Source organism: Camelina sativa, unplaced genomic scaffold (assembly GCF_000633955.1).
Source record: "Camelina sativa cultivar DH55 unplaced genomic scaffold, Cs unpScaffold00517, whole genome shotgun sequence".
Lineage (NCBI taxonomy): Eukaryota > Viridiplantae > Streptophyta > Magnoliopsida > Brassicales > Brassicaceae > Camelina > Camelina sativa.
In genome coordinates this window covers 30,491-56,989 of record NW_010921718.1, presented here as the reverse complement: position 1 = coordinate 56,989, position 26,499 = coordinate 30,491, and the positions used below count along the sequence as shown (strand labels likewise).

Genomic DNA, 26,499 nt, shown 5'->3' with positions numbered 1-26,499 from the left:
TGATTGGTGGATTCAGCGGCGGTTACTTCCCACGACCCTATATAAATAGGGTTGAGGGTTGGGAGAAAGAAACATTCCAACTTTCACAATTTCTTGAAAAAGAAGGATGGTAACTACTCGATCCGCATGGCTAAGACGGGCCCGTAAAGAATAGCTGCTTCGGCGAGCAATGCCGGGTGTACTGAAGCGTCGGATTATCCCTCCGCACTAGATTGGGCGGAGACGTTTCTGGTTCGTGCATCTGTCCCCTTCGTCGATATGACTGGCGCGGAGGGGAGTCTTATATGCCAGGAGCTCCGACGGTACCGAGTTCGCCGCTATAGGTTGGGGGCTCATCTTACGGCGAGACGTCTTAGGCTCGCCGAGATCTGTCGGTTCTAACGCTTGGACGGGACTGTTCGGGTTCTGAACGAAATGATCGCCGAAGGTTTCTTCTTGGCGAAGTGGCGAATGACCAGGTTGCTTGCCGCGCGTGCGACGTGCCAGGAACAGGTTGCGCGCATGGATGTGCCTGCCCTACTCGAGGCCGACTGCCAATCTTTGGAGGATACCGCGCATCTGTTTATCATGGACATCTGGGCCTATCGGGCTTCCCTGGAAAGGTTGAGGCGATATGCCAATTTTTTGGAATCGGCTGGCCCAATCTTTCGCGAAAGGCATATGGTCGAGGGCCAATGCACCTTCCTGGAAGATTTGGTAGCTAATGGCTTCGAAGTCTCGGCAGATAGACTTGAGGCCTTAAGGCAGGCACGCCGGTTTTGGCGAGCCGAACTAATCAAGATGGAGGTGGAGGAACCTTTGGAGGACGATTTGTTTGGTCCTCGTCCTCCACTTCGGCTGCAGGACCGTCCAGAACGGTGATGGTGGGCCTCGTACCACTCCAAAAACGGGCAGTTTTTATTTCTTTTTGTTGTTTTTGTTTTGTTTTTTTTTTTAAGAGAACTAGCGCTAGAAGGAAGGGTTTTCTCCTTTGCGTCTCTTTTCTCCTTTTTTTTTTTATCTTATTAATCGGTCAAATCTCCAAAGCATGTAATGGCGATTTGCGGTCAAGAATTTGCTCACTCGTATTATCCGAATTATTCAATGGAAGTTTTCCATTTATACTTGAAAATAACGATTGTAGACGAAATGTAATGGAAATTAATCCAAACGACTTTCAGCGTAATTTGGCGTACTACCGATCCAAGTGTATTCGAAACAAAGACTTTCNCTCATCTTACGGCGAGACGTCTTAGGCTCGCCGAGATCTGTCGGTTCTAACGCTTGGACGGGACTGTTCGGGTTCTGAACGAAATGATCGCCGAAGGTTTCTTCTTGGCGAAGTGGCGAATGACCAGGTTGCTTGCCGCGCGTGCGACGTGCCAGGAACAGGTTGCGCGCATGGATGTGCCTGCCCTACTCGAGGCCGACTGCCAATCTTTGGAGGATACCGCGCATCTGTTTATCATGGACATCTGGGCCTATCGGGCTTCCCTGGAAAGGTTGAGGCGATATGCCAATTTTTTGGAATCGGCTGGCCCAATCTTTCGCGAAAGGCATATGGTCGAGGGCCAATGCACCTTCCTGGAAGATTTGGTAGCTAATGGCTTCGAAGTCTCGGCAGATAGACTTGAGGCCTTAAGGCAGGCACGCCGGTTTTGGCGAGCCGAACTAATCAAGATGGAGGTGGAGGAACCTTTGGAGGACGATTTGTTTGGTCCTCGTCCTCCACTTCGGCTGCAGGACCGTCCAGAACGGTGATGGTGGGCCTCGTACCACTCCAAAAACGGGCAGTTTTTATTTCTTTTTGTTGTTTTTGTTTTGTTTTTTTTTTTAAGAGAACTAGCGCTAGAAGGAAGGGTTTTCTCCTTTGCGTCTCTTTTCTCCTTTTTTTTTTTATCTTATTAATCGGTCAAATCTCCAAAGCATGTAATGGCGATTTGCGGTCAAGAATTTGCTCACTCGTATTATCCGAATTATTCAATGGAAGTTTTCCATTTATACTTGAAAATAACGATTGTAGACGAAATGTAATGGAAATTAATCCAAACGACTTTCAGCGTAATTTGGCGTACTACCGATCCAAGTGTATTCGAAACAAAGACTTTCTTAATATCTTAGCTGCATTCACTTAATCTTGAAAAAGACAAGGAATTGCCTACGTACCCCGAAACGGGGATCAAGCCAACCGTAGTTCGTATTACAAAGGAAAGATGAATGGAGTTCGGATTCCCGGAAAACTCCTAGTTAGGGTCGTGAAGACGACTTAGCAGTAATAACGCTTCAAGTGGGTTGCGTTCCACGAGTTTTTGATCCGTTTTCCGGCCATGGTTACAAGTTCGTAGACGCCTGGGCGAACTGCCTTGGATACGAGGTATGGACCTTCCCACCGAGCGCCGAGTTTACCGGCNTTTTTATCTTATTAATCGGTCAAATCTCCAAAGCATGTAATGGCGATTTGCGGTCAAGAATTTGCTCACTCGTATTATCCGAATTATTCAATGGAAGTTTTCCATTTATACTTGAAAATAACGATTGTAGACGAAATGTAATGGAAATTAATCCAAACGACTTTCAGCGTAATTTGGCGTACTACCGATCCAAGTGTATTCGAAACAAAGACTTTCTTAATATCTTAGCTGCATTCACTTAATCTTGAAAAAGACAAGGAATTGCCTACGTACCCCGAAACGGGGATCAAGCCAACCGTAGTTCGTATTACAAAGGAAAGATGAATGGAGTTCGGATTCCCGGAAAACTCCTAGTTAGGGTCGTGAAGACGACTTAGCAGTAATAACGCTTCAAGTGGGTTGCGTTCCACGAGTTTTTGATCCGTTTTCCGGCCATGGTTACAAGTTCGTAGACGCCTGGGCGAACTGCCTTGGATACGAGGTATGGACCTTCCCACCGAGCGCCGAGTTTACCGGCATTGACTTCTTTGGTGTTCTCGAAAACTTCCCGTAGAACCAGATCGCCTTCGTTGAAACGCCGCTGACGAACAGTCTTGTTATAATACCGAGCCGCTGCATCTTGGTAGTGTTGTACTCGGACTAGGGCTTGATCCCGCAGCTCTTCGGCAAGATCGTTGTGGTCAACCAGCATCCTGTTGTTAAGTTCGGGATTGTCGACCATCATGGTACGTCAGAGTGTCGGGACTCCTGCTTCGGCAGGAGCGAGTGCCTCGAGACCATATGCAAGGGAGAAAGGGGATTGTCCCGTACTCCGCCGCGGGGTTGTTCGATAGGACCACAATACGCCATCCATGTGGTATGCCCACGCCCCCTTTCTTCGACCAAGTCTCTTTTTTAGTCCGTCGACGATCGACTTATTAGTGGCCTCAGCTTGTCCATTTCTATGCGGGTATCGGGGAGTCGAAGTGCTGAGGCGGATTTGCCACTTCGTTAGGAAACGTCTGGTGATCATCGAGGTGAATTGTGTGCCGTTATCAGTGACAATCTCTTATGGAAGTCCGTGCCGACATATGATGTTCTTCCATATGAAATTGATTACGTCCAAGGATTGGATCCTTGTGAAGGACTCTGCTTCCACCCACTTGGTGAAAAAATCGGTCAGCACCTATAGCGTCCATGGCCCAGCGCATGAAAGGATATGGAGCTGTCACGGTGTTTAGCAATTCCGGCGGGATGTGCCGCATTGGTCCGTGGCGCTGACAGGCTTCGCACTTTGCCGCGAAGGCTTCGCAGTCGGTCATCATGGTCGGCCAATAATGTCCATCCTTTTTTATTTTGAGGGCGAGTGCGCGTCCGCCAGAATGGTTGCCACCTTCGCCTTCGTGCACCTCCATCATGATTCTTTCGACCTCGTCCTGAGTGATGCAGGTAAGGAAAACTCCGGACGCGCTTCGGCGGAATAATTCCCCGTCCAAGAGGATGTATTTGGCACTTCGAGCCTTTAAGCGTCGGGCTGCCCATCTGTCTGGTGGGACGACGCCGTCGGAGATATAGAGTTTGATCTCAATTTGCCAGTCGTCCGGAGGCTTCGTGACGTCCGTCAGATCCTCTACTGGTTCGTTGACCTCCATCAGAACTGAGTCGTTGTTGATTACTGCTATCTGATTGTCGGGGTCGATGCTGGGAGCGTCGATGCATTCGATCGGGATGGTGCACCGTAAATCAGGGTCGGAGCTGTTTGCCAGGGCTGCGAGGGCGTCGGCTGACGCGTTTTTCGTTCCGTGGGACCTTCGTAAGAGAATAAGACGTGAATTCCCCGGACAGTGCTCGGACCAACTGCCGATACGTCCCCATTCGCTTATTTTTGGCGTCGAACTCTCCACTGAATTAGCTGACTACGAGCTGGGAATCACAGAAGACTTGCAAATGTGTCACTCCGAGTCCTCGTGCTAACCGAAGTCCCGCAAGGACGGCCTTGTACTCCGTTTCGTTATTTGATGCTCTGAAGTTGAGTTTTAATGCTTGCTCGAGAACTTCACCGGTGGGGGACTGGAGAATGAGTCCCACACTGGATCCTTCATTCGTCGACGAACCATCGACGAACATTGTCCAATGCTCTTCCCTAGGATTGGAGTTGTCGAGGTCAGGAGATAGCTCGGTGATGAAGTCGGCCAGGACTTGCGACTTCAAGCTTGGACGGGAGCGGTATTCGATGTCATACTCACTTAACTCGACTGCCCATTTTGCCATACGTCCGGATTGGAGGGGGCTATGGAGGATAGTTCGGAGTGGCTGTTCGGTTAACACGACGACGGAATAGGGTCAGAGCTTCCGCGCGGCGATGATTACTGCGAGTGCGAGCTTCTCCAGCGTGAGGTATCGTGACTCCGCGTCGTTGAGTGCTTTACTCGTATAGAAGATAGGTTTTTGATCCCTGCGGTAGTTTCGAACCAACACGCCGCTGACAGCCGAACTGGATACCGAGACGTAGAGGTACAATGTTTCGCTGTCTTCTGGTTTGACTAATATTGGGTGGCAAGTCAAGTACTCCTTCAATTGCAGGAAGGCGGCCTCGCATTCCTCGTCCCAGTGAAAATCCTTATTTCCGCAGAGGAGTTGGTAGAAAGAGAGGCATTTATCTGTTGATCGAGCGATGAAGCGATTTTAAGCTGCAATGCGGCCGGTTAGGCGTTGCACTTCTCGCTTGTTGGTCGGCGACGGCAGTCCCAATATGGCTTCAATTTGTTTAGGGTTTGCCTCTATCCCCCGCTCAGTGACGATATACCCCACAAATTTGCCTGAAGTGACTCCGAATGTACACTTCGTTGGATTCAGTTTCATCTGAAAATAATCCAAGATATCGAAACACTCAGCGAGATGCTCGATGTGCTGCTCTGCGATCAAACTAGCGCACATCATGTTTACCAGCCGTTGGTAGGTTGCTCCAGCGTTCTTTAGTCCGAACGGCATGACCTTATAACAATAGGTCCCCATATCCGTAATGAAAGCCATTTTTTCGCGGTCAGTTAAACTCATGGCGATCTGGTTGTAACCTGAGAAGGCATCCATGAATGAGAGCAGTTGGTTTCCAGCCATGGCTTCGACGAGACGGTCTATATGTTCCAAAGGAAAGCTATCCTTGGGGCAAGCTTTGTTGAGATCGGTGAAATCCACGCATACCCTCCATTTACCGTTCTTCTTTTTGACCACTACTCGATTGGCCAGCCAGTCAGGGTACTGGACCTCCATTATCTGGTCAGCTTTGAGCAGCCGCTCGACCTCGTCCTGAACTACTCTAGCCCGATCTGGACTCAGGCGTCGTCGTTTCTGCCTTACTGGTCTGAATGTGGGATCGAAGTTGAGCTTGTGGCAGATAACATCGGCGTCTATCCCGATCATGTCCTTCGTTAACGAGGCGAATGTGGAAGACCGAGATTGCAGAAAAGCGATCAGCTTTGACTTTATGTGCTCCTCCAGTTCGGCACCGATGCCAACAGTTCGTGAGGGGTTGGAGGGATCGATGTTCACCTGTAAGATTCGACACTCCGGAGACTTGAGGAGATCTCTCTCCGGCTTATGGGGATCGGTAAGATGGTCCCCGCTCTGTAGTTGCTACGCGTCTTCAATCTTCCTCTGCTTCTTCTCGATAACAGAGCAAGTTCGAGCTACCCTCTTGTCACCATAAAGTGTGCAGATTCCCGTGGTGGTTGGGAACTTGAGGCAGAGGTGATAGGTCGATGGTACGGCCTGCATCGCGTATATCCACGGTACTCCCAAAATGGCATTGTAGACTGGAGGCGCGTCGATGACTGCGAACTTGGTCTTCCGGGAAAATCCGCCGGCTCGCACCTGCAGCTTTACGTCGCCCATCGAAAGTTTGGCGACCCCATCATAGCCCGTTAATGTTCGAGATTCGGGTTTCAGTTGTTCCGGCGTGACACCCATTTTTTCTAGCGTTTGCCAGCATATTACATTGACGGTAGTCCCCGTGTTGACCAAAACTCATTTGACGTCAAAATCGCCCGTGGAGACTTCGATGACTAAAGGGTCTGAATGGGGGTGTTGGATTCCCTTGGCGTCTTCCGAAGTAAACGATATGGGGTCCCAGCAGAGTGGAGGTTCGCTTGGGGCTGCCTGAAGGCTGCAAACTTGACGCGCCCTCTTCTTTAGTGCGCGGACGGAGTCGGCGCAGTCCTCTGGTGGGCCTAGTATCATGGTTATTCGTCCTCGGACAGGAGAATTGGCCCGCTCGGGATTTTGCCCTCTCTGTCACTTGGGTGGGCTAGGCAGCTCGTCCGCCTGGAGCATCTCCTCTTGATGGTTCGCCCGTACTTGGTTAGCCGGCTGTTGAACTCCGTTGGCCGGACCGTTGTAGCCTCGTCCTCCTCCGGCGCCACGGCCGCCGTTAGATCATCCACAACGCCATCCCCCTCGGCGACCTCTGCCTCCACGAATACTCTTCGGCTGAAAGGTGGCTTCGACTTTGCCGGAAAGATACTTTCCGTACAAGAAATTTTTCAGATGGACGCATTCGTGCGTAGACTGGCCGACGATCATGTGGAAATCGCAGTACAGCTCCTTTGGGTCGGATGGCTGTTTGTTTTGGTCCTCCACTTCGGAGACCGCGTGAACGACACCCTTTTCGATCTTGGGGGTCGTGATGCTTGCGAGGTTCGTGGTGCTCGTCCCGACTTTTAGCCTTAGGGGGATGCGACGGTTGCCCGATTATTTTTGCGGCTAACTGGGCGTCTTCATCTTCGTCGAGCGCGAATCTGGATGCTCGATGTAGTGCATCGTCGAGGTCCTTGGGCTCACGTATGTTAAGATCCTTTCGTAGTGGCGACCCGGGAATCAACCCCTTTTTGAAGGCTGCCATTGCGGCATCCTCTGGGACGGTGACGCGCGTTAGTTTTTCCTTGAATCTGCTCAGGAAGCTGCCGATGGATTCGTCGGGTTCATGGGTCATCTCCCAAAGGTCTGAGCTTGTCACGCCTCGTTCGATGAGAATTCGATAATGCTTAAAAAAAGTCGTAGACAACTGGTCGAAGTTATCGATTGAACTCGGTTCGAGCCTTGTGAACCACACCAAGACAGGGCCAGAGAGGCTATCGACGAATAGCTGACAACAACCAACATCCCTCTGTTTTTCGGTCAATCGTGCCTTTGTCATGGTTGCCATGAAGGACGTCATGAATTGGACGGGGTCTTTGTCGCCCAGGTAGGTTGGGATGGCGCCCGCAAGATCCGTTGAGTAAAAGGGGATTGCCGGGTCACTTCGACAATCCTGTCGATTTCTGGAGCCGTGCTAACGACCCGATGAAGAAGCGTGTTCATACCGCTGATATGCATCTTGATTTCTTCGATTTCGAGGCAAGACCCCGCGTTCGTGAAGCGGGTGACCATGGCGGCCGAATTCTTGTGCATACGTGAATTTGGGTTTGTTGGTCGAATACTCGATGTCGTCTGAGGGGGAGGATTCCTCCGCTTGTATTGGACGTCCGAAAAGTCGAGACGACGAGTGAGACCGTCAGTGCCGAGTATGGGCGACTGTCCAGCAGAGATTTGCGATGGGGTTGTCTCAGTTATAACGGCGTCGATCCTGCGGTTAGTTTCAGAGATCATCTGGTAGATCTCTTTCGTCATGGTGCCGAACAGGATCTTGAAATCTTCCATGGAGATGACTTGCGGATTTTGGACCGCTGTCGTGGTGCGAGCAGGGGGGGTTCCCNAAGGACGTCATGAATTGGACGGGGTCTTTGTCGCCCAGGTAGGTTGGGATGGCGCCCGCAAGATCCGTTGAGTAAAAGGGGATTGCCGGGTCACTTCGACAATCCTGTCGATTTCTGGAGCCGTGCTAACGACCCGATGAAGAAGCGTGTTCATACCGCTGATATGCATCTTGATTTCTTCGATTTCGAGGCAAGACCCCGCGTTCGTGAAGCGGGTGACCATGGCGGCCGAATTCTTGTGCATACGTGAATTTGGGTTTGTTGGTCGAATACTCGATGTCGTCTGAGGGGGAGGATTCCTCCGCTTGTATTGGACGTCCGAAAAGTCGAGACGACGAGTGAGACCGTCAGTGCCGAGTATGGGCGACTGTCCAGCAGAGATTTGCGATGGGGTTGTCTCAGTTATAACGGCGTCGATCCTGCGGTTAGTTTCAGAGATCATCTGGTAGATCTCTTTCGTCATGGTGCCGAACAGGATCTTGAAATCTTCCATGGAGATGACTTGCGGATTTTGGACCGCTGTCGTGGTGCGAGCAGGGGGGGTTCCCGTTTTGTGCGCGGAGCCGCTGCTCCGTGGCGCGTGCATCTTCCTCGCCTGGTTGTTCATCGGAGAGCTCCGTCTCGTGGTTGGTTGTCTCTTCGCGAGTTTGCCCTGCTTCCTGGCTGGTCTCCCCTTCAGATCTTGCCTCAGGTGGGAGTTCGGAGGAGACATCAGTCAGGTTCCTCGATTCGGTGACGGGGCGGCGAACATACACGGCGGTAGCCGGCCTGATTGATACATCGCTCTGTGTTGCAACGTTGTCTTGAGCAGGTGCGATGCTCGTGACATCGGGTGTGTTGGAGGTGGTACGGTTTGCGCCGGTGACTTCGGTGATGAGTGAAAACATTATCGTGGACTTTTCAGAGAACTTTTTTTGGATAAGATTGTCTTTCTTAGAGAGTAACTTTTAGAGACGATTTGCTGTCCCCACAGACGGTGCCAATTTGTTTATGGGGGAAAACTAATTCAGTAAAGTAAACCCTCTAGAAAATCAATCTAAGCTTTTATTGTTAGAAGAAAAGGAATTGATCTTTTAAGAGCTAGGGTTTCTATTGCTAAGAACAAGAAGGGAACTCAATAATTGTATTCAATGATCGATGCTTTACAATGGAGAAGTCTTTCCCCCTTTCTACATATTCATAAATCGCATAATATATTAACTTTCCTTATCAGACGAACTGAAATAAGGAAAGTTACTCTATCTCTTAGATTGGCCGCCGGGTGAAGTGGAATTCGGTTCATCACCCTCGAGGCTGGGCATCTTCTATCCGAAGTGGGCTTAAATGACCTAACTGAGTACCTAACCGGATTCCCAGTTAAACAACCAAATTGTCTTTCTGGTTTAGTTCGGTATGTCGGGGGTGCTAAATCCCGCACCAACAAATACGCATGTTGACATCGTTTTGTCTGAATGACCAACGGAAAGGTCACCAAAGGATCAACCTTTCTCAATAGAACTTTACGCATCAAGTTCGTAGTAGCTAATTTTCCACAAACTTTCTCAATAGAACTCTACGCATCAATATTGTTTCGTCTGTCGAATAGTGATTAGGAGATAAAGAAAGATGTAACCCAACATAACGTGGGACGACGGTCCTGAAGAAAATGAGGAGAAACTTGGTCCTGAAGTACCATATATAAGTGGAATCGAAGCACTAATGTACCTTAAAAATTGCACTCGGCCTGATATATCATTTGCACTTAACCTTTTGGCAAGGTTCAGCTCATCCCCTACACAAAGACATTAGAATGGGATAAAACATGCCTTTCGTTACCTTCAAGGGACTATTAATTTAGGATTAGTTTATCCTAAAGACTCAAAGGTTCAAATGGTGGGTTTTGCAGATGCAGGATATTTATGAAATCCACACAAAGCTCAGTCACAAACTGAATATGTTTGTACTCCTGGAGGCACCGGCATATCTTGGCGCTCTCAAAAACAGAGTTTAGTAGCTACTTCCTCAAATCATGTTGAAACCATCACACTCCATGAGGAAATTAAAGAGTGTGTATGGCGTAGGTCAATAAGTCAACACATTATGTCAAGTAGTGGGATCAACGTAAATATAGAGCCAACTTTCTTATATGAAGATAATTGCGCATGTCTTGCTCACACGAAAGAAGGATATATCAAAAGCGATAGAACTAAACACATCCCTCCAAAGTACTTCTCATATACCCGAGAGCTTGAGAAGAATAAGGTAATTGATGTAAGATATGTTTGGTCATCTGATAATGCAGCAGATCTTTTCACAAAGTTATTGCCTACTATAATATTTAAAAAACATGTCCATAACATTGGGATGCGTCATCAACGAGATCTCTAGAGAGTTACACTAAGTCATTCGAGGGGGAGCAGGTGTGATTGTACTCTTTTACCTTACTATGGTTTTTCTCAACAAGTTTCCTAGAAAGGTTTTTAACAAAGCAACAAAACACATCAAAATGACAAATGACAATGGACTCCAAGGGAGAGTATTGCAAAAGTCAAGACTTTACGTATAACAATAAAAATGGAGCCCAATTGTCATTATAACTCACAGTAATATTTGTCTCAATTTTTATCTATAAATTCGTTCATATGAAATATACATTATTAAGATTGCAAGAAAACGCATTTAAATTCCTCTCTATTACTCTTCTCATTACATATAGAGCTGTCAAAAGGGCTTAGAGCCCGCGGACATGGCCCGATTAGTACTGTTACGGGGCGGGCTTGGACCAGATTAATTTTGTCCACAAAACTGTGGGCATAGCGGGCACGGTCCATGCGGAACACGAATTGAGCAGGTTTGTCCATTGCGGGTTAGCGGGTTTAGGGAAAGGTTCTATCTCTAAGAGAGTTTTTGTAATCCATCAACTATCATAACGAAATCGTAACATAAAAACTAAAAGTCTAAAACCCTAGCTAAATATTTGAATTAGAAGGAAAGACAAAGACTCTCGAGTCTCGACTTCATCGAGACAGAGATTCAGCGTATTCCTAGTTTCACAACTCAGATTCTCATATCATCAATCAACTATCACAACTTCAGGTATTGAGATCCAGAAATCTGCAATGGTAAGCTACTAGCCTACTAGGCTACTACTTAATACTTACTAATATAGTGTCTAGATGATTTAACATTCAACCTTGTTGAAACTTAAAAGTAATACTTTGTGTTTTGTTTTAGGAGTCATGTGATTCTTGAAATCTTAGATCGTTGGATGTGGAATCATAGAGAATTGTTGATTATGCAAATTCTGAAAACGTAAGAGGAATTGAGATCAACGACAATGATTATGTTAACAAAGAAAACTCACCATTACAGAGGAAGAGAAAACAGTCTAATGGAGCTAAAACATCGAAACCTAGTAAAAGTTCATCCAATGAAATTGAAATCGATGATGATGAGGATGATGATGATGGTGATGATGGCGACAAAGGAAAGTCACCAAAACAGAAGAAGAGAAGGCAGACTGATGGAGCTGAAACATCTAAGCCTAGTAAAAGATCAACCATTGAGATCAACGATGATGATGACGATGGTGATGACGATGGTGATGATGGTGACAATGGAGATTCACCACCAAAGAAAAAAAAAAGACAGTATTCAAATGTGTGGGCTGACTTTACAGTGATTACTAAGAAGGATCGCAAGGGAAAAACTGAAGAAAGAGCAATGTGCAAGCATTGTAAGTCAAATTTTGCTTATAATCCACACAAAAATGGTACAAATTCATACAGACGTTATTTTAAAGGGTGTAAACTTAAGCCTAGAAATGGTGATATTAGTCAAAATGTGATTAATTCAGAAGCAAGGTTACAAGCTAGGAAGATAGATCATATGGTTTTTCAGGAAATGATGGCAAAATGTATCATTCATCATGATCTCCCATTTTCTTATGTTGAGTATGTGAAATTTATCAGCCGAAACACAGCGGCAGCCTATGTTTACAAGTTTTATGAAAATGAAGCAGAAAATTTCAAGCGAGAATTAGCTAATCTTCCTCGAAGGATCAGTCTCACTTCTTATTTATGGTCTGCAATCACTCAGGAGGGATATATGTGTTTAACAGCACATTACATTGACAAGAATTGGAAGCTTAACAACAAAATTCAGCATTTTGTGCTGTACCGCCTCCACATACAGATACACACTTAGCTATGAAGATTCTTGAGAAACTGAAGGAATGGGGGATTGAAAAAAAAAAGTGTTCTCACTTACTTTAGACATTGCTACTAACAACGATACAATGCAAAAGATGGTGAAAAATCAGCTTGTGTTGCGATACGATTTGTTGTGTGGAGGAGAGCATTTTCTTGTGAGATGTGCAGCACATGTTCTTACTCTCATTGTTCAAGATGGTCTGGCAGTGATTGGTAATTCGTTGGAAAAAATCAGAGAGAGTATCAAGTATGCTCAAAGATTAGAACACCGGGAGATACTATTTGCAAAATGTGTGGAATCTTGGTATAAAGCATAAGGCTGGTTTGCTGTTGGATGTGAAAACCAAGATGGAACTCAATGATAACATCATTATTTACTCATTTTAGCTATAGTTTTCATATGCATTCAGAACTAGTTTGATGAGATTTCAGGTATAAAAGGTCTATAATCAATTATTTAGGTTTCAAGAAGATTTTACAGGTTTTATAGCGAAAAGTACCAAAATACAAGGAAAATACGTTTTAGGACAGATTCAGAGCTTTACAGTACGAGCAACGTTTGAAGACCTTCCCGAACTCAAATTTTAACGTTCTTGGTGTCTACGGAAAGCTGAAAGAGTCATCTTTCTCCTCAAAGTAGAGTAAAGTCAATCCATTCAATAATCCGGAAGATATACCCAATTTACTGAGACGTGTTACAAACCAATGTAAGGAGAAGCAACCAGCCGATGGGCTTTTATTGAAAGTCGGACCAGCAACCATCACCACGGCCCAGTCCAAGACTCCTCCATGGTCCAGAAGCCTCTTTCGCCGCCCCTTGTCCTGCACTCAAGAAGAAAAGACGTTTCTACCCTTACAAACCTTAATTCAAGACAAAACCCTATAAATACTCTTAAAGACCTAGGGTTTCAAGTGTGCTTCCTTGGTGCCTCTAAGTTCTTCATCCAAGCCACCGTTCTCTCTTTCTACTCTTTCTAGTTTTTTCATACTTTCATTGCTTTTGGGATCAAGTTACTTTTGTGACAAATAGAGAAGTTTCCTTTGAACCCCTTTTTGTTATTGATTCGTTTTTGATGCTACACTTTATAATATCAATGTTGTTTCTTTGCATCATGAGCGAGTAGTGTACTTTGTTGGGTTTTATAGGGTGATTCAAGGGGAATTCATGGTTCACTTCAATTAGGTTGTTAGCTCTTATTTTCGGTTCTATATTAGAGTTCTTTTGGGACATCTTTATCTTAATGCATGTGCTTGGATTGATCACCAAGTGCGGATCTAGAGAACAGGATCCTACTTCTCCGAACTAGTGTTATACCAAAATCTCGCGTTGTAACCTGCGTAAGTTGAGTTGCGGAGTTTGGTGAATGTATCGAGCTTGTTTTACTAGCTGTTTGACATGCGTAGTTGCCTGTGAAAGTCGAGTAACGAAGTATGAAGACTTTAGACTTTCATTCTATGAGAATAGCTTGTTAGTTCATTAGTGTTTCGTAGTTGAAAACCTAGACCGAAATTAGTATTTACCTGTTAGATCTTACACTTAATATTGCTTAGAACCATGAAAACCCTGAGATGACTCCCAAAACGCCCAACGCCTTAGTCTTATAGTTTTAAACCGCTTTTATTTACGCTTTCTTTATTTACAATAGATATTAGGAAAACCAAAACCCCAATCTCTTATTTAGTCTTAGCCATAGTTCTTTGTCTTTTAATTCAATTCGTGTTAGCTATTACTCTCTGTGGGATCGATCCTAAAATACTACACTGATTAACTGTGCACTTTTAGTCGTTGTGTAGTCTTTTCAGGCAAAAGATTTGGAGTGGAATTCTACACACATCACTCAACATACAAAATGCTTGATACGACTCTCAAGTATAGAGCTGCATTTGCTAATCTCTATGGGAAAAACTACAAGTTTTTTCCTACAGAAGATGAATGGAAACGACTCAATAGTCTGTGTGATTTGTTGGAGCCGTTTGATCAGGTTACTACTCTTATTTCAGGTTCCACATATCCAACTTCCAACTTGTACTTCATGCAAGTTTTGAAGATCAATAACTGGTTGACAGTGAATGAGTTTAGTGAAGATGAAGTTATTAGAACCATGATTGTACCCATGAAGGAGAAGTTTGATAAGTACTGGGAAGACGTAAGTGATATATTTGCAATGACTACAATGCTTGATCCAAGGTTGAAACTAACACTTGCAAACTTTTTTTTTGGTAAACGTGATAAAATTTCTTGTCAACAGAAGATTGAACACTTGAAAAGTAAACTAACTACTTTGTTTGAATCATATGAGAACAAGCCAGTTTTTGCATCACAATCTCCAGCAACACGTGAAACAAATCTCCACAAAGATGACAATGAAGGACAAAGAGGAACCTTCAGCAATTACGATGTAAGCACTCCTAAATTCTCTGTTTGTCCGTTTTTATAAAAGACTGCAGGTTCTGGTTTTGAACAAGTATTCAGTCTCTATTTCAGGTTCTGTTTTTATAAAAAACTGCAGGTTCTAATTTGTTTTGAACAATTCTAGTTTCAGTCTCTATTTTTATAAATTCTAGTTTTTTAAAAAATGAAGGTTTTGGTTTTTCAAGTTCTGGTTTTATAAAAAACTACAGGTGCTGGTTTGGTTTTAACAATTCTAGTTTCAGTCTCTGTTTTTATAAATTCTAGTTTTGGTATTTCAAGTTCTGGTTTTATAAAAAAACTGCAGGTTTTATAAAAAACTGCAGGTTTTAAAAAAAACTGCAGGTTTAGGTATAAAAAACTGCAGGTTTTATAGCAAATGCAGTTTTAGTTTTAAAGTTTCATTTTCTTAATTCTTACTGTTTCTTATGCTGGATTTCTTAGCCTTTCGAAAAGAGACTGTTGTTGCTAGTGGAAAGATGTCCTCACAAATGTATCTTGATGAACCGGCAATAGACATGAAGAATTTTGAGAGTTTAGATATTCTAAAGTATTAGAAAGATAACTCTCCTCGCTATGGAGAATTGGCTTCCATGGCTTGTGATCTTCTTAGTATTCTTGTACCGTCCCCAAACCGTCCACACGGCTGGACTAACCGCGGACCGGCCCGGAGGTCGCCACAAGAGATGAACTGTCGCGATCCAGCTAAGGTTCCACCAACGAATTAGGTTCCCCGGCCAGTCCACTGACAGCTGTCTACCCGCTATGTACATCCCTTAGGCTTTTCAACCCTCAGTACGTACGCGGCGTTGTGCTGGCCCGGACCAGACCGTACCAGCTTCACTTGTCCGAATATATATAAGAAAATAATTTGATTTATTATATTATATAATGTTTACAATTCAACAAAACACGGAATAAAAGCAGTTGGATCCAAATTGAATGCGAAAACAATCGAGCAAAGAAATCACAGATTTTGCAACACAACACAAAAATATTATATCCGGTCCTAAGCCTTAAGTCTACCCACTTAGTTCCCTGCAAGAAAAACAATTGTGGAGAAGGGTGAGTAATCCAAGATTACTTAGTGAATTGGACAACCCTCTAACATGCTATTCCCCTCTAACATGCTATCACAACCCATCCAACTACCCCAACAACCCCACAATCAAAGCACGCAATGCGGAAGCGCGAACAAGCAGGCAAACAACAAAGAAACACAATCAAGCAAAGAATAAACCAGACACGACTCGTCTATACCTTGATTCTAACTTGGCCTCCACGACACATCACCAGCAATCACTGCCAAGGTGGAATATGCTAGTGGTGCATCAAGATAACTTGACCACCCTAGTCTTCACACAGTCAGGCCTCCACGCCGTGACCAACATAACTAGTTCTCAACCTAGGGATATAACTATCAACCTAAGGAACCACCACCAAACCTAGGTAAATCACATCCTAGAGAAACCACCACAACCGAGGGCCCATCGATCCTCTATTCCATCCCAACATTCTTCCGCGTTGATTCCACAAAGGCAACCAACCAGACACACCCAAATCCTCCGCGTTCTTACCCCCAAGTAAACAACCGAGTATACAATGCCGCATTGTCATGCGGTTCGGGCTAGTAGCTAGCTAGACAACGAATCTGTCATGCCATGAGATCCCTCTGGATTAGCTCACCGGACATTCACAACCCATATCAGGAACAGAGATCGACCACTAGCTACGAACCAAGACGTTTAACTCGCGAACTAGCTAGGACAACACTTAACTCTAGGACTCAAGACTCCACGAATTAAGTACAACCACACCACACGCAAACATGCAAGCGTCACACGGAAGCAACAATCAATCACCACACACAAAGCTTAAGTAGCAAGAAAACAATCATGCAACTTAAGAAAATTCTAATCATGCATGCATCCTATATGCTCCCAACCCCAAATTTTTAACCTCAAGTTAATTCTTTAATTTTATACAATTTTTGCATGCATCTTTACCTCAAATTTCTCACATGCATGCGGCTCTTTCCGTCCTGGAGATTCTCACATGACATAAAAAAAAAACACTCCAATGGCCTGATTTTCCATCAACACCATGAGGTTATATTTGTTTGGTTTTGGGTACATATGGGGCTCTTTCCTCCCGGAGATTCTCGCATGGCCTCACCAAAAACCACCCATTACAACTTAGAGGTTAAACTTATCCTTTTAAATTTTGGGTCCTCATACGGCTCTTTCCATCCCGGAAATTCTCGTATGTACTCACCAAAATAATTTCCCCTCATCTACACTGATCTCCTATCAAGTATATGGGTTTAGCCTCTGACAAAAATCATGCAAAAATTAAATAAAACTTTTAATATGCATGACACACCCCCAATTAACCAAATTTTAAGTAAGAAAAATTCTTACTAATTTTTCCATCGATCCACATGACCGAGAAAAAATCCAAAATCAACATGCAAGGCATTTCACACTTGCAAGTGATTTTTAAAATATTTTCTCACCCTTAGAAAATTCTCAAAACCCCCAAAATCAATCATGCAAGGCATTTCACACTTGCATGAGATTTTTTAAAAATAATTTTCACCCACCAATTGGTTTAAAAACCTTTAAGGTAAAACAAGTTCCAAGATTTTAACTAAGGGAAAACAAAATTGGCCAAATCTCTGAAGAATAAATCTTGAAAGGAACTAAGAGCTTAATATCAGTCCAGTTCTACTTTTAATTTCACATCTCTTGAAATGAGGAGTCATATAACAAGATTCTAAATCAGGTGAAAAGAAAACTAGACCTCGTGGCTTCGATTTAAGAAGAACCATCGTCTTTGTCGTCGGAATCAGCCATGGGAGTCAAAAGCACTCGATCTCTTTCAAGATTGACCATAATAATCACCGGCTTCTCGTCTCCATCGCCGATATACTCAGAGAAGAAGAAGAAAGAAAGAGAAGAGAAGAGGAAAGAGAGCCAAACTAAATTAACCTAATCGATCTTATTTATCTTTTTTTTTTATTATTATTTTTTAAAACTATTTAGAAACATTTTAGAGGCAATGAAATTTTCACCTTCCCGGTTACTCTATGATAACGGTTTTATTTTCATCTATGCTATTGTAAAACTAAAATTTAGGAGCCAATTAGAAATATTTCGCGGTCATCATATCGTGGCGTTTGTCTTTTTAGAAAAGCTATGAAAAATTTCTCGAAACTCAACTATAGCAGTATCATCAAAAACGCTTTTATATACTGCTATTAATACCCTTATTTCCTGTAGTGGAAAAAGTCATTCTCCCCCAAGAATGCTTAAACCCCCTTGAATCCCTCTTGACTACATGCAATCCTCTAGATTGTAACAACCCGTCCCGTGGACCCCACTAGCCTCACTGCTAGCTTGCCCCTATAGGCCCAAAGCTAGCCCTGCAGGACATCGATCCTAACCCCTCACCGTGGTAAATGGAACTACTTATCCAAATCCACAATAGGTTATTGGTGCGCCAGGCGTTCCTCGAACCCTGGTCTTCACCCTTTATCAACCTTCCCACAGGACAAGTTGCCATAGTGGAGATAGAGGATGACTTGAGGTTACAGGTAGTGGTGGTCAGTCCAGCGGTTCAGACAGAGGAGACTTTGGAGCAGAACAATTCAAGCAAGAGTAACAAATCGGAGCAAAGACATAAGAGGAAGCGAGAAGACATGTCAGGTATGCAACATGGTGGGTGAGGGTGCTTCGGATGTGGAAGCAAGAAGAACAGGTTGGCAGACTGTCCCAAGAAAGGTGATCCACAGGAATATCGTCGAACTTGTTACCATTGTGGGGAGGAGGGGCACATCAGGCCTTTATGTCCTAAGTGAAGGCAGATGATGGAGGGTGCGGCACAACCGAAGGGAGGACCGGGTGCTCAACCCGGAGTTTAGTTTGACTTCTCTTTCTTTTTATTTCAGCTAAGTATTTTTCATTTGGAGTTGTAAACGCTTATTGCACTTGAGGTTTTAATAAAGTGGAGTTATTTGGTTTTTGAAATTGTGGATCTTGTGAAAAAGGAAATCGCTCGGGAGTTCTATAAATGGAAAGTTTCTAAAAATAGAAAGTTCTATGAATAGTTAGGACTTGTCTATTTTTGGAAAGGGGATATGAAATGCTGGAGTTGCGGCTTGCAAAGCATTTAATGCGGTAAATTAGAATATGCGAACGTATGGTACTTGTTTGTTTTATTACGCTCGTATTGATGATTTGCTGTGGATAATTGGCAAGCGGAAAAACTATCAGTGGAAAGGGTGTTTGTAAACACCAAAGTGTTTGTGATGTTAGTAGTGAGGCCTGGGGGTGGTCATGGCGGTGGTAATATTCTTGGAGAGAATATGGTGTTGGTAGGACATTGAGATGTTCTACGCGGATCACGGGGGGTGGTCCCGGTTGGAGAAATGTTTATAGATGTTATGACCATTTGCTATTGGGACGGGGGGTCCTGAACAACTCATGAGGAGATGGGGGTTCTCCTGAGGGGACGGGGGATTCCCTAGATACCGATAGCTCAAAGGACTGCGGTCCTGAGGGTGGCAGGGAGATGGGGGTTCTCCTGGTACCGAGATCTTGAGGGTGACGACCCAAGGGTAAGACGGTATGGCTCAAAGACGGGGGTCTAAGAGAGTGATCGGTATGGTTTGAAGGTTGCGGCCTAAGAGCAGATGAGTTGGTGGCAAAAGTGTCAAGGACGTGGGGATAAGCATGGTAACCGGATGTGGATTTTTGAGATTGATGGGGGTTCAATCTCAGGTGTCCCGTTGAGATCAAATGCGGATCTCGGGGTTGATGGGGGTTCAATCTCGGGATATCTGTGTGTTGACCGGGAGGGTCAGGTGTATGCTGGTCGGGGGGACCAGAGTGGTGATGATTGGGAGAGTATGGTATGGATTGACCAGCGGGGGCAGGGCTTTGTTGCCCGGAGGGGTCAGGATTGTGTGGACCAGTGGGGTCATGGTTGCGGCAGACCAGATGGTTGGATGGTACAAACCGTTGCGGCGGTGGTTTGATGAGTTTTGTGGATGAGTGGCTGTGTGTTCAGATTTGAGGACAAATCCTTTGTTAGAGGGGGAGAATTGTAACGCCCGCGAACTAATTTTTGGAATTTTGGAATTGTAAATCAGTTTTGTTTCATTTAAATCGTTTTAAAAAAATATTCTTTTTTATTTGATGAATTTCAGTTTTATTTGGAAAAAAACAATATATATATATATATATATATATATATTTTATTTAATTCGTATAAAAAAATACAAAATATCATTGTTTTGATTTGTTGAATTTCAGTTTTATTTGAAAAAAAAAAATCTTTGTTTTCATTATATTTTTCAATAAAAAAAAATGCAAACTTTGGTTTTAGTTTTGAGGACAAAACCTTTTCAAGAAGGAGAGAGTAATGTTATCCTAGAAATATCAACTCATCAAGAATTGATTCAAGGAAAATCAAGATCAAATTAAAAAGAAGTTTCTAGAAGACAATCAATTCATGACTACATTAAGAAAGTGTCTACATACAAAGAACCAATCTCCATCAATGATGATTGATAAAATCTCTCAAATTTATTCTTGATTTATTTATGTAATTAATTTGATTTATTTTATATTTCGGTTATTGATTTGTAAATTGAGCCTATATAAGTTCATGTTTCCCTTTATTGTAAAGATATAATTTTTTTGGAAAAATAAAAGGGAGACTTTTCTCACTTTGAAGCTTTGACTTTTGTTTTACTTGTCTTTTCTATTGTGTGTGATTCCTTTAGAAAACAAGTTGAATCTTTATCTTTGTGTGTGATTCACTTAGATATTGATTTGTGTTCTTATCACAAAGTCATTCTGCAACTTTGTGTGGCGAACTTCGATCCATCATTCATCTGCATCCTATCTAAGTTAGTTAGAGAGGTCCTTTAGACCAGCTATCGACTCACCCCTATTTTGGCTCACATCACCTTAGTTTTAAAGCCCTTTGGCCGACTGTAACTTCACCACACCACGCCGATCTGACAGCACCTCCCCTTGATCCAAGCTCTTCTCCCACCGACGAGATCTCCTCACCTTCCTCCTTTTATCTCGAAATCAAAAGATTTTCTCTCCAAAAGAGTTGAGAGGAAATTTGGGCAGAGTTTTGTTGTTTGAGAGGTTTTGGTCAAAAATGAGAAGGCAAGGAGTGTATTTATAGCCCCTTTGGTCAACTTCTTGGCTTGGCAAGTGGCAAAAATAAAGTGACAAGTGTCACATTTTTGCATGTACTCTCCCCCACTCGCGCGTGCATCTCACTCGCTGGCAAAGGAGGCTTAATCTGACGATACGTGGTGTTTCTGACCCACTTGTACCTCACGTACAGTGTCCTTGTTCGGGTCTGTCTACTTTCCTCCATTCGACTTGTACGTCTCGTGCGTACTTGTCACATACGATGACCGTCCCATCCTTGGTCTCGTGGTACATTTTTCAATTGATCGGTACATGGCCATTCCGTTCTCATGGTCTGTTTTACGTCCTTCTCGCCATTTTACCACGGCCATTACTTTCTTTTTCCTTACTTTGGTCCTTTCACCATCGTCCTTGATCATTTGTCATCCAATGAACCGGATATCCCAACGGTTCACGTTCGTTCTTTGGTCTTGGACCGTTCCGCGACTTGGTAACTTTATGCACAGTTACTTGGGTCATTCTCGGAGATTTTCTTTTCTTTGTCTTTCAGAGATATCTCCACGTCTTTCGTACACGTTTCCTGTGTCCGGTACGTATTCCGTGATACGGGTCATTACAATTCCTATCACAACAGTAATCTCTGAATCCTCATTTAGCATTGGAACTAAAGTTTTGAACAAGTATAGAAGTTGTTTCCTCCCAAAAAATGTTCAAGCATTAATATGCCGTCGCAATTGGTTCAAAGGTTTTGAAGCATATGAAAATGATAAGCAAATGTATTTCATAAGTTTTCAATCTCACAATCTTAGACCGTGTATTAACTTGTTTTTTTTTTTTTTGTTTTTTTTAAAATCTGTAGAGGAGGAGAATGGATTAATTGGTGAAGATGAGGCACTACCTTCTTTCCAATCGATTGTTGATGATGAAGACACAGCTTGAGTTCCACTTTAGTTTGAGTACAATAGTATCTGGATCACCATATTATTACAAAATTCATTACACAATTTATTACTTAAATAAAACATATTNATTTTTTTTTTTTTTTTTTTTGAGTACAATAGTATTTGGGATAAAAGCTTTCATTTTTCGTTTTCTTCTATTTATTTATTTATTAATTTTGTTTCGTTAAGACTCAAAAACTTGCAAAATTCGATCGTCCGAGATATATTGACTCCGCGACCCTCTCTGCTGATCTACAAACACAAAAGACCTCAATCGCCCCGCAACAATGGCGAAGCTCACACTTGTCTTCTTCCTTTCCTTTCTCATCTTCTCTTCATCCATCGCTTTCCAATCAGACGAGCTCCTCGTTGACGACGATGAATTTGGTCTTGAAGGAGCAAAGCCCCGCTCCACCGATCTTTACACCTCATCTTCTTCGCCGCAGCAGCAGCAGCAACAGAGTCCCACTATCCGGAGAAGGTACTCAGATCCTACCGATTTGGATTCCAAAGTCCAATTTACTCTCGAACATGCCTTCGGCGACTCTGATTTCTCCCCCGCCGGTACTTTCTCCGCTCGCCTCAAAACCTGGAGCCATGGCGGAAAGGTAACCTTGTGATTGCTTTTTGATTTTTTTGATTTTTAAATCGCATCGTTCCAGATTCGGTTTATTGATATTAGGATTTTGGATCGATCGTATTCAGTTTAACCTGCAAATTCTGGGAATTGGCTTTTGCTCTGAAGTGAATTTGATCTATAGATCGCTTCAAGCAAGTTGAAGATATAATCTCATTAAGATTAAGATAATGAGTAGAGAGAGCACATCTTACTTAATTCACTAATTAACTACTTTTGATATGTGTGGATGCAGACATTAACAAAGCTGCGCTTCTCAAGGAACGATTTTTCTGCTGAAGAGAAAGATGCATTCAAGGTAATGTTCTAATGTTGTTTTTGTATCTTCAATTGTTTCTCTAATTTCCTTGGAATAGAGAGAGATGTAATGCTTTTTTTGTTGGAACCTATGTGTAGAATCTGCTGAANAACAATGGCGAAGCTCACACTTGTCTTCTTCCTTTCCTTTCTCATCTTCTCTTCATCCATCGCTTTCCAATCAGACGAGCTCCTCGTTGACGACGATGAATTTGGTCTTGAAGGAGCAAAGCCCCGCTCCACCGATCTTTACACCTCTTCTTCTTCTTCTTCGCCGCAGCAGCAGCAACAGACTCCCACTATCCGGAGAAGGTACTCAGATCCTACCGATTTGGATTCCAAAGTCCAATTTACTCTCGAACATGCCTTTGGCGACTCTGATTTCTCCCCCGCCGGTACTTTCTCCGCTCGCCTCAAAACCTGGAGCCATGGCGGAAAGGTATCCTTGTGATTTTTTTTTTTTTTTTTTTTAATCGCATCGTTCCAGATTCGGTTTATTGATGTTAGGATTTTGGATCAATCTTATTCAGTTTAAACTGCAAATTCTCAGAATTAATCTATAGATCGCTTCAAGTAAATTGAAGATATAATCTCATTAAGATTAAGATTAAGATAATGAGTAGAGAGAGCACACCTTACTTAATTCACTAATTAAAACTACTTTTATTATGTGTGGATGCAGACATTAACAAAGCTGCGCTTCTCAAGGAACGATTTTTCTGCTGAAGAGAAAGATGCATTCAAGGTAATGTTCTAATGTTGTTTGTATCAATTGTTTCTCTAATTTTCTTGGAATAGAGAGAGAGAGAGAGAGAGAGAGATGTAATGCTTTTTGTTGGAACCTATTTGTAGAATCTGCTGAAAGGAGATGACTTTTATCGGATTCGGCTTCCATCTAATGTGGTCTCTCCACGGGGGAGAGAGTTTGTGGTTGCATCAGTGAGAGCTGTAAGTCAATGTCAACCTTTTTTTTTTTTTTTTTTACTTTTTACAAAAGACTCTTTGTAACCACGGTGACTGCAAGATTAGTTTATGTAGTTTCACTCATTGAACTCCTAGTAGGCTACAGCTTTCTAGTAATAATCTACTCTTTCGAGATTGGTTATTTGTAGAATTGGTTTCGAATGAAATGACTAGTCCTTCTCTATAACAAATTTAAATTTGTTGTTACAAAGACAACCTAGACTTGTTTAGATTTGTCTAAGTCTCTGTGTTCTGTATTTCGTTTTCTTTTTGTTTCCCGCTTTTCTGTCAGATTATGTGTTTGGTTTTAAAACAATATATATGTCTGGTTACAGAGATGTCTACCACGGGATGGCTTGGATGAGCATTTCATTATACACATGGTAATGCTTTTTGTTTTTCATATAAACATTTGTGAGCTCAGTTTTGTTCGCACCTTAAATGCTACTCTGTGAATTACAGAGAAAGTTGGGACTATGAATATGGTTCATATCTGTGATTGGCTCGGTTAGTTTACTTGCTATACTGTCTCTGCTTGCAGGAAGGTGCCAACATCTTGGCAGTCAGTTATGGTTCTCCTGGGGCGTGTCAATATCCTAGACAGTTCAAACTTGTAAGTGAAGTCTATTATCACAACTTCTCTTTTTATTTTAAAATCTAACTGAGATAAATAGGACTCAGACTAATCCCTTCTTGCCTTCGGTCTAGATTCTGATGTAATGATAATTTATGAATGCAGATACTATAATAAAGTCATTAGTTTTTTGTTTGCCACTTCTTTCTGGGATTGAACATAATTTGAGTCATATTCTAGAATACAGTATTGCACCCTCTTTCCCTATTATGCTTATGTATTTTCAACTGAAGTGGACTCTTTATTTGCGTTCTATAATATGTGATAGATCTACAGACACTTTCTTGAGGAAATACCATTAGAAGATAAGATATGTGAGAATATGGTCTTATGATAATTGAAACATTACATAATAGTGTGACTTTGGGTGTGGTTTGGAGTGAGGAATGTTGTGAGTTTGTTTGTGTGTTTCTAATTGACTTTCCGCATAGTCTAAATCCCTGTTGTAATCTCGTGCCCTATATATGAGGGTAAGCGTCCTTCCATGGAAAGATAGTCTTTTGTTGTGGATTGATTAGAGCTAACTGTTTCCTTTAATAAACAAAGTAGGCGATTTGCTGATTTCTCCAGGCATCCCTAATAGTGATATTTTCTGATAGAATCCAACCTTGGGTTCTATTACATCTCTTGTCTACTTGAATTCTGAAACCCTATATTTATGATGGAAGAAGGTTACATTTTCGTAACAACTTCTAACTTTGATTATCTATGTGATCTAATCTATGTTTCCCTTTTTATTTTTCTTACTGTAGCCAGCAAAATGGTCGTTTAATTCACACACAATTCTGAAAAGCAGTGAGCAGGCGCCAAGGTAGACCAATTATTGTAGTTTTTTTGCATCAAATGGCTTAACTTTGCATGAGGCTGCATATTTATATTCGACATGTGTTCTAGATACCATAAATCTTTTTGTCAGTTCATAAAGTTATATCAATAAATATCTTTGCTTCCACTGCAGCAGCGCTTAGCCCAATAACTAATATTCTAGCTTATCTTCACCTGACTATTCCGCAGAACTCCAATATTCACTGAGGAGATTCTAGGCAGTGAGAATGCAGAGGGAGAAGTTGAACCACCACCAGAGAGATCATTTTGGGCGAAATATGTGAGTACAATAAAGATCTTTTGATGGATCCTTTTGTTTCAGTTCAAGTCTTGATGTAAATTTCATATGATACGCAGTGGATGTATTTGATACCACTGGGACTGGTTGTGATGAACGCCGTAACCCAAGCATCAAACATGGCTGAAGAACCAACGGGTGGACAGGCCGGAGGCGCACAAGTGCAACAACCTGCCAGGAGAAGATGATTCCACTTTTACTTCTTCTCCCATAGCAATCAAAGGTAGACCTCGACGCATTTACGATTAACAAATTTCTTTTAAACCGAGAAGTCTTTAAAGCCTATGATCCCAGGAGGATACATTTATGTATATGTTAGGCTATCTTTGCAGCTGTGGATTTATACTATTTGGTTATAACTTATAAGTCACACGGATTTGAATCAGGAATTTATGATGATAATGATATCTACAAGGTTTAGAGAGAGACAAATGTGTTTTGACGTGAGTTATGGATTGGAGTCTGATTGTTAGCTTATGTTGTTGTAGCTGCAGCTGATAAGAGATGATAATTCAACAGATCTTCATGTAAGCCATCTTTTCATCATTTGGTAACTTTTAATTTTAATCCTCAGTCGGTGTTTTTTATGCAACAAATGAAAATCAAAAATCCTCGAACTTGATAGCATCTTTTGTTAACTAGAGGCTTCATGGCATCCCAAGAACAAAAACATTGAGAAGCATCATATCTTGTTTTGATCACTTTTGTCATGTGCCATCATGTGTTTGTCAATTTGATTTTGAATTTTGTTAGTAAAATGTAAGGAAAAAGGCCATGAAAGAAATCATCTTCAAACGAAGATTTAAGAGCGTGTGTAAGAAACTTGATTAATTATCCGTTCAATAAACGTGTAAACATGTATTAGACAGTAGATAATGAAACAATGGTTTCTCATACTACTAGGTAAACTTAAGAATATGTAATAGCTATACGACTTGAGTTATATGTCTATATAAATATTATCGATAGACTCACATGTATAACATCTCTTGATAACATTAATGAAACG

General features: G+C 42.6%; 2 protein-coding genes across 7 annotated transcripts; one reads left to right on the top strand and one right to left on the bottom strand.

The window, feature by feature from the left end:
• Window positions 1-6,002: 6,002 nt before the first annotated feature.
• LOC104773333 lies at window positions 6,003-6,335 on the bottom strand. The gene has a single exon (XM_010497916.1). It carries the CDS (start codon window positions 6,333-6,335, stop codon window positions 6,003-6,005), a length of 333 nt encoding a protein of 110 aa, XP_010496218.1.
• Window positions 6,336-22,013: 15,678 nt separating this feature from the next.
• LOC104773323 (ER membrane protein complex subunit 10-like) lies at window positions 22,014-26,291 on the top strand. 6 transcript variants are annotated; one of them, XR_765067.2, is made up of 11 exons: window positions 22,026-22,119; window positions 22,882-23,209; window positions 23,453-23,515; window positions 23,623-23,718; window positions 24,069-24,116; window positions 24,275-24,346; window positions 25,120-25,178; window positions 25,382-25,472; window positions 25,550-25,713; window positions 25,985-26,017; window positions 26,133-26,291. XR_765067.2 is itself a non-coding variant. In XM_010497905.2 (10 exons), exons 2-9 carry the CDS (start codon window positions 22,886-22,888, stop codon window positions 25,676-25,678), a joined length of 882 nt encoding a protein of 293 aa, XP_010496207.1. In that variant the 5' UTR covers window positions 22,026-22,119; window positions 22,882-22,885; the 3' UTR covers window positions 25,679-25,713; window positions 25,985-26,117. The 6 variants fall into 6 exon arrangements, 4 of the variants coding, with proteins under 4 accessions (XP_019098178.1, XP_010496207.1, XP_010496206.1 ...); XR_765066.2 differs by having other exon boundaries at window positions 25,979-26,017; XM_010497905.2 differs by lacking the exon at window positions 26,133-26,291 and having other exon boundaries at window positions 25,985-26,117.
• Window positions 26,292-26,499: the final 208 nt, after the last annotated feature.

What these genes read in the sequence shown, in the direction of transcription:
- LOC104773333 (XM_010497916.1), bottom strand. Translation starts at nt 6,335, where the DNA reads ATGGGTGTCACGCCGGAACAACTGAAACCCGAATCTCGAACATTAACG.
- LOC104773323 (XM_010497905.2), top strand. Translation starts at nt 22,886, where the DNA reads ATGGCGAAGCTCACACTTGTCTTCTTCCTTTCCTTTCTCATCTTCTCT. An exon ending in TGGTTGCATCAGTGAGAGCT is followed by an intron (nt 23,719 to 24,068) that starts GTAAGTCAATGT and finishes GTCTGGTTACAG; the next exon opens with AGATGTCTACCACGGGATGG. An exon ending in AGCAGTGAGCAGGCGCCAAG is followed by an intron (nt 25,179 to 25,381) that starts GTAGACCAATTA and finishes ACTATTCCGCAG; the next exon opens with AACTCCAATATTCACTGAGG.